The sequence below is a fragment of the Echinops telfairi genome, unplaced genomic scaffold, assembly GCF_000313985.2.
Source record: "Echinops telfairi isolate 266 unplaced genomic scaffold, ASM31398v2 ScPeMD7_7458;HRSCAF=8496, whole genome shotgun sequence".
Lineage (NCBI taxonomy): Eukaryota > Metazoa > Chordata > Mammalia > Afrosoricida > Tenrecidae > Echinops > Echinops telfairi.
This window is the reverse complement of record NW_022111358.1, coordinates 29,217,700-29,227,213: the sequence shown is the minus strand read 5'-3', so window position 1 is coordinate 29,227,213 and position 9,514 is coordinate 29,217,700. Positions and strand designations below refer to the sequence as shown.

The 9,514-nt window shown below is 62.7% G+C and overlaps 1 protein-coding gene across 2 annotated transcripts; it reads left to right on the top strand.

Moving 5' to 3' along the window:
• On the top strand, positions 1 to 5,204 carry LOC101651066 (keratin, type I cytoskeletal 17). Of its 2 annotated transcripts, XM_004707157.3 has the most exons (8): positions 1 to 435; positions 1,374 to 1,456; positions 2,274 to 2,430; positions 3,035 to 3,196; positions 3,693 to 3,818; positions 3,918 to 4,138; positions 4,235 to 4,260; positions 5,091 to 5,204. In XM_004707157.3, the coding sequence occupies exons 1-8, from the start codon at positions 1 to 3 to the stop codon at positions 5,183 to 5,185; spliced, it is 1,305 nt and encodes a 434-aa protein (XP_004707214.1). In that variant the 3' UTR covers positions 5,186 to 5,204. The 2 variants fall into 2 exon arrangements, with proteins under 2 accessions (XP_004707214.1, XP_045155485.1); XM_045299550.1 differs by lacking the exon at positions 4,235 to 4,260 and having other exon boundaries at positions 5,041 to 5,204.
• The last annotated feature ends 4,310 nt before the right edge of the window (positions 5,205 to 9,514 follow it).

Below are 9,514 nucleotides of genomic sequence, written 5' to 3'. Positions count from 1 at the left end.
ATGACCACCACCATCCGCCAGTTCACCTCCTCCAGCTCCATCAAGGGGTCCTCGGGCCTGGGGGGTGGCTCCCGCACCTCCTGCCGCCTCTCGGGCAGCCTGGGCGGAGGCTCCTGCCGGCTGGGGTCAGCCAGCGGTCTGGGCAGCGCCCTAGGGGGCAACAGCAGCAGCTTTTCAGGCTGCTACAGCTTTGGCGCCGGTAGCGGCTATGGCAGCAGCTACGGGGGTATTGACGGGCTGGTGGCAGGAGGGGAGAAGGCCACCATGCAGAACCTCAACGACCGCCTGGCCTCCTACCTGGACAAGGTGCGCGCCCTGGAGGAGGCCAACACCGACCTGGAGGTGAAGATCCGCGACTGGTACCAGAAGCAGGCCCCGGGGCCCGCCCGCGACTACAGCCACTACTACAATACCATTGAGGAGCTGAAGAGCAAGGTGGGTCTGTGGGGAGGGCGCTCAGGGCCTCCCTGGGCTGAGGACAGCTTGGCTCTGGCTTGGGCTCTGGGAGTCCGCCTGGGGCCCTGCTCTTTCTGGGGCAACAGGCTGAGCCAGGGCTCACCAGGGCTCAACACAGAACACGCTTCCTCAAGGGGCCGTAGGAGATGATGCGAGGGGGTGGGTGGGGGGCGGGGGCCCTGGATGGCTGGACTGGACCCCTGGTGCCTCCTTTGGGGGTCTGTTGCAGGGTGATTTGCAGCATGGGGGCTTGGGGGGGTTGGCTGGTGGTGGAGGGGTCAGGGGAGCTTTTGATGGCCCAGAGGAGGTGGTGGAAGCGGGCAGGACTTCAGGGCAGGGAAGGCCTCTTGGGGACTTTATTTTGGGGTTTCTCAGGCTTCCCCATCCCTTCTGCTGGTGCTCAGTGGATGTCCTATCTGGACGCCCTGAGGGCTAGTGCTTAGTTGGGGCTGCGCCTTCTTCCCATGTGGGGCTACTGCTTATTCCTTTAGCCCCACCTTCCCAATTTGGAGAATCTGTCGGGGAAACCCCCCTCCTCCCCACTGATGGTAAAATGAGGGGTTTTCATACTTCTGGAATTTTAGGGTAGCTCCTGCTTCAGGGCATTCTGGAATTCCCTGGCTTTCCAGGGGCTCCCAGCCAGCATCAGCCTCTTCATTAAGGCAGAGCTGGGAGTGGGGGTCGCTGCTAGGGATGCAAGTCCGGGGAGGGGGGAGAGGAGGGACAAGTCTCAGCTCATCCCACCCCCTCCGCTGCCAACTATTACAGCTCAGTGAAGGGCAAGGGCGGTGGGGGCCGGGGAGGGCTCTCCAAGGAGGCCGCCAAGTCCTGGCCCCCAGGCAGGAAATCATGCTTCCTGACCCGGGTCTTGGGCCAGCTTCTCAACCTCATGACCTGCTTCCTCTCCCATCTCCCAGATCCTCACAGCCTCCGTGGACAATGCCAACATCCTGCTGCAGATTGACAACGCCCGGCTGGCTGCGGATGACTTCCGCACCAAGTGAGTCCTGGGGCCAGAGCCTTGGCGCCCCAGAAAACTGGGGGTGGAGCCTGGGCATCCGACTCACCCCCACTCCCAGCCCAGGAGTCCCCTGTGGCCTTTTCCTTTAGAAGGAGTGGCAGGCCCAGGAGTTGGGGCGGGGGAGTCCTGGTAGCAGCCAAGAGCCCACCCTGTACCCCAGGAAGCAGCAGCCGGTCCTATTCGCTCTGGCACTGGGGGAAGGGACAGGAGGGTAGAGAGGAGAATAAGGTGGTGGGTGGGGTGGGCCTCGCCTGGGATGGTCCCAGGGCCCCAGCGATGGAATCTGTTTCCCTTGCTCCCCCTCCCAGTCTCCACAAACCCTTAGCTAGACCAGGGGTGGCTTATCCAGCAAGAAGGTAAGTGTGAACTCGCTTATGCTTACTAATCTGTAGTGCCCAGTTTCACACGGATCCCACCCCAGCCTCATTGACTACAGATCTGTCAGGAAGCATAAGTGGGCCCAGCCTTCCATTGCTTCCTGGGTCTTGGGCTCTGGCCAGGGGCTGTAACTTTCAGGAGCAAGGGGTCGTAGCGGGTGGGGGAGATACACATGCCAGCCAGATCCAGAAGCAGACTCGTCCATGTAGTTTACCAAAAAATAAGAAATAAATAAAAAGAAAGAAGAAAAAGAGTGAACTAGTTCTCAATGGAGTAGTAAGTGAGCATAAGTAAGCCCATGCTTCCCTTGCTTACTGGGCACCCCAGCACTGCCTCAGACCCCTGCCAAGGCCGAGGTGGGGCAAGGAGCCAGGACCTGCTGGAAGTCTGGGCTGATGAGGCCCCTGCTCTCTTACAGGTTCGAGACGGAGCAGGCCCTGCGTGTGAGCGTGGAGGCGGACATCAACGGGCTGCGCCGGGTGCTGGACGAGCTGACGCTGGCCCGCGCCGACCTGGAGATGCAGATCGAGAACCTCAAGGAGGAGCTGGCCTACCTGAAGAAGAACCACGAGGAGGTGAGTGTGGAGGAAGCCAGCAGGTCAGAGAGGCTGCAGGGCATGTGGCAGGGAGCTGGGCGGTGCCCAGGCCAAGGGGGTGGGAGAAACAGTGCCCAGCCCTGCCTGCAGGGCCCTGACCCCTGGGCATCGGGCAGGGTGAGTGCCAGGGTGAGTGCCTTCCGGCAGCTTCCTCCAGGTGGCCTTTCTGATGCCCCTCCTGGCCTTCCTGTCAGAGATGGGGGCTAAGTGAGGGGTCCTCTTTTGTCCCCATTGGAACTCGAGAATGTGAGCCCCGTTTGGAAATTTGGAAAGTAGATAGGAAACCCCAGGGACACGGGTCTGAGAGCGATATTGTAGCTGTTGAGAGTCCTCAGACTGATGGGGCAGCCATGATTTTTCTTCTCTGGGGACTCCCAGTCTGATGGTGGAGGCATGTCCGTTATGACACACAGTCACCTCGAGGGTCAGAGGGTGGCGGGTCTCCAGAGCAAAGAAAGGCCAGGATTGGGCCCCACTGCCTCCTTTGCATCAAAGAGTTCCAGAAACCTCGCATGGCACGGGTTGGGAGAAAGGGATCCAGACAGGTGCAGGTGCCCATGCTCACAATCTCCTTCTTGCCCAGGAGATGAACTCCCTGCGAGGCCAAGTGGGCGGGGAGATCAACGTGGAGATGGACGCCGCTCCCGGCGTGGACCTGAGCCGCATCCTGTCTGAGATGCGCGATCAGTACGAGAAGATGGCGGAGAAGAACCGCAAGGACGCCGAGGACTGGTTCTTCAGCAAGGTGGGCGCCCCCAGCAAGTCCCGCACCTGACATCTGGGGATGTCCCGGAAGAGAATTGCAAGGGACCGCAGGGCCTCAGGGTTCCCCGTAACACCACCAGCCTGAGTTCTGGAGGTGGCTGAGGAGGTGGGGGAGCCACCCTGTGAAATGAAGGATCTTGGACCTTGGGGAATCGGAACCTGGTGTGAGGACCAGGTGCCAAACTGGCTGGTTCTCAAAGGTCCTGTTCCCATTCCTCCCACCGGTAGGGATTAGTGGGGAAAACGGGAGCGTTCCCGAGGATTGGGAATCGGGGAGCTGGTGAGAAGACACCCTCACCACAGCGAGGCTTGGGAGGAAGCCCAGGAGGCCCAAGGGGTGGCTGGAGGTCGGGTGGCCATGACAGGGGTAGCCCGGAGGCGATTCTTGAGCCCATCCCTCTCTGGGCCTGGCATGGAGAGGCCATGGAGGGGACGGGATCCCAGCTCACATTGTCCGACCTCGTGTTTGCCTGCAGACGGAGGAGCTGAACCGCGAGGTGGCCACCAACAGCGAGCTGGTGCAGAGCGGCAAGAGCGAGATTTCGGAGCTGCGGCGCACCGTGCAGGCCCTGGAGATCGAGCTGCAGTCTCAGCTCAGCATGGTATCAGACCGCTGTTCTGCTCGGGGTGGGGGGTGGGGGCACTCACGAGGGGACCCAGACCCCGCTTGTTGACCCCCCTGGCTCTCCCACCTCCTGCAGAAAGCATCCCTGGAGGGCAGCCTGGCAGAGACGGAGAACCGCTACTGCGTGCAGCTGTCCCAGATCCAGGGCATGATCGGCAGCGTGGAGGAGCAGCTGGCGCAGCTGCGCTGCGAGATGGAGCAGCAGAGCCAGGAGTACAAGATCCTGCTGGACGTGAAGACGCGGCTGGAACAGGAGATCGCCACCTACCGCCGCCTGCTGGAGGGCGAGGACGCCCAGTGAGTGGGGCCTGGCCAAGCCCGAGGGCCTCTGGGTGGGGTGTGGGAGTTCAGATGCACATCTCATCTCCTCTCCTCTCTCTCTCTCTTTTGCAGCCTGACTCAGTACAAGCCCAAAGAACGTAAGGACCACAGACCGGGACAAAGGGCTGGGGTCACAGGGAGGGCACTGTCTGCACAGTGCTCAGGAGGATGCTACCTGGGGAGCCCCAGGGGGTCCAGGACATGATGGCTGCTCCTTCTTGTGGGGGGGAGATGGATGGGGCCCCAGATTGATGCCCAGGGAAGGGTCACAAGGCAGAGACCGTCTGTGTGAGGGGACAGAGACAGAGAAATGGTCCTGGCTCTGGAGTTGCTAGTCTGATCCTGGCCACCTACCCACCCACCCAGGAGTTTCTCATCAGATGCGGGATAAGGACATGGGCGTATCACCTTTGATCTTGAGACTTGGGAAGATGGGACAAAAGCAGTCCTGTCCCTGGGGACGCTTGTCTGCTGAGGAATAGGGACACCCCTGTCTTACAGGTTCCTTTCTGTGACCATGTGACCATGACCCTGGGGAACCTGGTCTAATGGGGGTGACCTGGCTTTCACCTGGGAGACCCTGGTCTGATGTGGGAGAGGGGGCACAGCCCTTGCCCTGGGTACCGGAGAGGAATGGAGACGGACCCAAGTCCACACGGTCTTGGCCTCAGTCCATGCAGTCCCCTGTCTCACAGTAGGGCCCAGTGGGTCCGAGCCAGAGAACTTCCCTGGGGAGTCAGGAGGCCCCGCCAGCAGAGGGTGGGGGAAGGAAAGGAGGGAAGGAAAGGAAAGGTGTGTTCCTGCGATGGTAGGGATGGTAGGTATTCACACCAAGCTGCTGGGAGGGGTGGCTCCACTCAGGGTGCCGGGGTGTTGAGCGAGGCTCCCAGCCAGCGCTGCCCACCCAGAGTGTCTGTTTCCCCCGTAGCCGTGACCACCCGCCAGGTGCGCACCATCGTGGAGGAGGTCCAGGATGGCAAGGTCATCTCATCCCGGGAGCAGGTCCACCAGACCACCCGCTGAGGACCCACCTTCACAGCCAGCGCCCCTTGGGGCAGGGAGGTGGCCACCTACCCACCCACCCATGCTGCAGCCTCTAGCCTCCCTGGCCTTGGCCCTTTGCTTTAGCGCTTCCCCACAATCCCCTGCCTGACCCCAATAAAGCTGTGGACGCAAACGTGAAATGCACCTTGTGGTGGCCAGCACTGGGCCTGAGTGAGAGAGTGGGTGGCCGGGGTGGGAATCGGGGTGCTGGCTGGGAGGAGCCCCTGCAGCTGGAAGGCTTTCTTCCAATCAATCCGAAGATCACTGGGCAGGGTGGGCCGTGTTCTTGGTCTTCAAGGAGGTGGGCAGTGGGCAGGGCTAGTGAGAGAAGGGGTGCCCTCACCCCGATTCAACGACAGGATGGGGAGAGTCTGCTGTTGGGGAGCTAGACCCTGCCTCCCCTGTGCCCCTTTTCTCCTGGTGCCTGGAAGCTGGGGGCGGGGTCTGGAGGAGGGGGTACCCCACTGAGCTGTCAGCTCTGACGCAGTGGGTACATACTGGGGGGGAGGAGCAAAGTCCTTGGATGTTCATGATTGACTTGGAGGTCAAGGGTCATCTCAGGCCAAGGTGAAGAGTGGGTGTGGGGAGAGCTGGGTGGCAGATGCTTTCTATATCCCAGGGATTGGAGGTCCTTGGGAGAGGGGCCCAGGCAGTGCTGGGCCCCCGGGGAGCCAGGGCATTGGGTGGTCTCAGGCAGCCCCCTCTAGCAGCAGGAGTCTCTAGCTTAGCAACCGGCTCCCCGCTTCAGACAGCTCTTCCCTGCTCAGCCTCACTTTGACCTCCATAAATGGACCAGCTGAGCGCAGGTCCGGAAGCCATGCCCCAAGAGGGGACACATCCAAAGCAGGTCTTGTGCTCAAGGTGCCTTGGGCCCCTCCCCTCTTCCGCCACCCAGGAGGCAGGGCGGGTCCTTGGGGAGAGGCACAGGTAGGGAAGAGGGGCTTAAGGCTGAGGTTCTCATGGTCTCAGGAAATCTCCCAAAGGGGCTGCTGTGGACCCCCAGGGGCACTGATTGCCCCCGCCCACACCCCTCACCAGGAAGGTGGGCAGGAGGAGCATCCCAGGAGAGACCTGAGGGCCTGGGGGCAGGGGTGGGAGAGGGTGGGGCCTTTCTCAGGGGTGTTTCCCCAAATGGTCAGCAGCTGCTCAGACTGGGGGCGGGACAGGGAGTCCCTGTAGACAGAAGGGTTGTGCCCACGCCTTCCCTTCCTCCCATCCTGGGTCCCGGAGCCCCGGAGTCGGGGCAGGGTGAGGGAAGGTGGGAACGGTGTCCCTGGCCACAGCCCTGTCCTGGCCACAGCCCCTGCTCACTCTGGCGGCAGGCAAGGTGCGGGCGGTGGTTCTTGGGAAAGCGGCTGGGAGGAGCCCTGACACCTGGAAGGCTTCCTTCGGAAATCCGGAAATCCGGAAACCGCTGGGCGGGGTGGGCGGCATTCTCAGTCTTCCTCAAGGAGGTGGGTGGTGGCCAGGGGCTACTTTGAGGACGGGGGCCCCACCCCGATTCACTGACACACCGGGGAGAGTCTCTGCTGTGGGGCAGCTAGACCCTGGCCCTCCATGTACCCTGTGCTCCCAGTGCCTGGGGACTCGGGGCTGGGTCAGCTCTGATGTAGAAGGGGTACCTTGGGAAGAAGGGGGGCAAAGTCCTTGGGTGCTCACTTGGACTAGGAGGTCAAGGGTCGTCTCAGACCAGGGTGAGGAGTGGGCCTGGGGAGAGCTGGAGGGCTCCCTGGTGGCGCAGGGGCTCAGTGCTAACTCGGCTGAGAAGCACAAGGTGGGTGGATGGAGCCCACCGGCCCCGCCCCAGGAGAAGCGTGTGGCAGTGGGCTCCTGTCAGGTGCCAGACACAGGGACCCACGGGGCAGGCCTGTTCTATCCTACAGGCTCACTATGAGTTGGAATCAAACAGGTTTTGAGTGGAGAGCTGGGGGCAGGGGTAAGCAACCCCATTTCCCCCTACCCCCCGAGATGGGGATGGCAGAGGTCCACCTTTTTCTCCTGATGCCTGGAGGCTGGGAGAGGGCATTAGGGGCTGGAGCCCTCTGAGCCTGGCACGGTGGGAGGCTGGGGGCTAGCTGAGACCGGAGGTGTGTGGGTGGGGGCTGTGGAAGGAGCAGGAGCCGGGCAGCGGGAGGCTGGGGCTGGGCGGGGACCTTGGGCAGGTCCCAGGCATGCTCTGGGGCTCAGAGACAGCACCATAAAGCAGAGGGTGAGCCTGGCCACAGCTAGTGGCCCCCGGGAAAACGAGCTCCTCTCTCCGGAGGTGGACATGGGGAACCGCTTAGAGCAGGGCCTGCTGGGTGTGCGGGACCCTGCTCTGTCTTGGACTGGCTCTCAGCTGCCTAGGCAGCCAACAGGGCGAGGGTGAGGGTGGGAGGGCGGCGTTGCCAGCCGGCGGCAACCAGAAGAACCTGCCCTGGGCTGGGAATGTTCATCCCAGGGTGACCTCACCTTCTCGAACAACAGTCCCGGGTCTGGGAAGAGGCTCCCCATTGTGTGGAGGGGACACTGAGGCTCCAGAAGGCTGCTGACTCAGGCCTGGTCTGGCTGAGGCTCACTCAGCAGAGCGGGCCCTGTGTGTGTGTGTCTGTGTGTGCTTAGGGCTGCTCCCCCCTCCCTTCAAAAAAGCTGATGCAGATGGCTTGCAGCAGAGTGAGGCAGCTCGCCCACTGAGTGGGTGCCACATGGGGGGCGCGCCCAGCTGTGCCCAGAGAGCTGAGCTGGAGAAGGCAGAGGCTCTGTGCTGGGATGAGGGTGTGTGTCCTGAGTGGTCCTGAACCCCTAAGAAAGACAGCCTCTGTTCCTCCCCGTGGTACTTGGGGCAGAGTGCCCCCCTTGAGGGTGGTGCAGGGCGTGAGCCTGTGGTGGGCCAGGGGCCTGAGCTGAGGGGATCTGGGTCGAGTCACCGCCCTGTGCACACCCGGGTGTCTCACCCTCCATCAGCGAGGCGGAGCTGCCGCTGCCGCTCTTATGCGATGTGACAGCCTCACCTCCCACTACCCTGGCCAGCCTCCCTGGACCTCTTCCTCCGCTGCACCCATAGCTGGGGGGCAGTCTGTGCCGGACCTGCTGTTCCAGGCCTCCTCCCTGGCCCAGCGTCTGGCCGGAAGGAGCCGTGGTCTGGGGGGTGGGGGCCGCCATGCCGCACCCTGTCTGCATGCAGTGCGGGGCTCTTGTCTCGTTCCGGGCTGTGGGGAGCAGAGAGGGACAGAGGGATGAAGGGACAGAGCTGCAGCTGTAACCGAGCTGGTCCAAGCCACGGGTCCCCTAAGGGTCTCCCGTGGGGACAGCCCACCCTCAGAGGGGCACCGTGCATCTCAAGGGAAGAGGGCTCTAAGGCAGTCCTGGAGCTCACAGGGGCACCCTCACCCTGGGAGCTTTGATGAGGGGGCCTGCTCGCCACCTCTGTATCTCCTGTGCCCCATCCTGCCTGACCACTCCCTGAGATGGGTCACTCCTGGCGAGGGTGTCTGTCTCATCCTTGGCGCCTAAGTGCTGGGCACAGGGCCTGCCCCACCAAGGTTGGGACTGCCACCAATTTGTGCCCAGGGCCTCATTCCTTCCCCTGCGGTCCCCGGGCCGGCCTATCTGTGACCAGGGCTGTTATTCTCAGGGAGCCTCAGCACCTGGCCTCGCCCCTGCTCAGAGGGAAGCTGGCTGTGTTCCAGTCCTTCAGGGGGCTTCTCCTCCCTCCTGCTGCCCACCAGCGGCTGGGGTCCCTGCAGAGACCCCTCTCTCCACCTAGCCTCCTGCTCTTCCTTGCCAGCACCCCGCACTGCCTCCTGTTGCCCAGTCTGGCTGGTTGTGAACCCCCTCAGGGAGCTTGTAAACCATTCCTGTGGCTCGACTGGTCTGTGGCGGGGGAGGCCGAGGCCGTGGGTGGGAGCAGGAACCGGGGCCTGAGTGGGGATGCTGATGATCAGGCAAGTGGAGACCTGGCTCTGGCCAACTGGCAGAGGTGACCTCATGCCCAAGATGGGGGTGGGGTGAAGAAAGGAGGAAGCAGGAGGGGTTGGGGGACATGCTGCCTGGAGGGGAGTAAGCCTGGGGGAGCATGTGCTTGGAGCCCCCCAGGTTCAGGGGCTCTGGCCCCAGGTAACCTCAGGGCAGGTGATGGGACTGGCACCCTAGGAAATGCCCTCCTGCCCCCACTCCTCTGCCGTTTGAGTCCTCAGGGGCCTCCTCTTCCAGGAAGCCTCCCCTGGTTGCTCAGAAGGCCTGGGCAAGGTTGGCCAGCCCTTTTTGAGGCTCGGCGTGGAGTGCTTCTTTCTCTAGATGCCTGCTGTCAGGGGTGACAGGTGGGCCAAG

Excerpts from the sequence above, each read along its gene's own strand:
- LOC101651066 (XM_045299550.1), top strand. The coding sequence starts at position 1 with ATGACCACCACCATCCGCCAGTTCACCTCCTCCAGCTCCATCAAGGGG. Across the intron at positions 2,431-3,034 it reads TGAAGAAGAACCACGAGGAG|GAGATGAACTCCCTGCGAGG; the intron begins GTGAGTGTGGAG and ends CTTCTTGCCCAG. Across the intron at positions 3,197-3,692 it reads AGGACTGGTTCTTCAGCAAG|ACGGAGGAGCTGAACCGCGA; the intron begins GTGGGCGCCCCC and ends GTTTGCCTGCAG.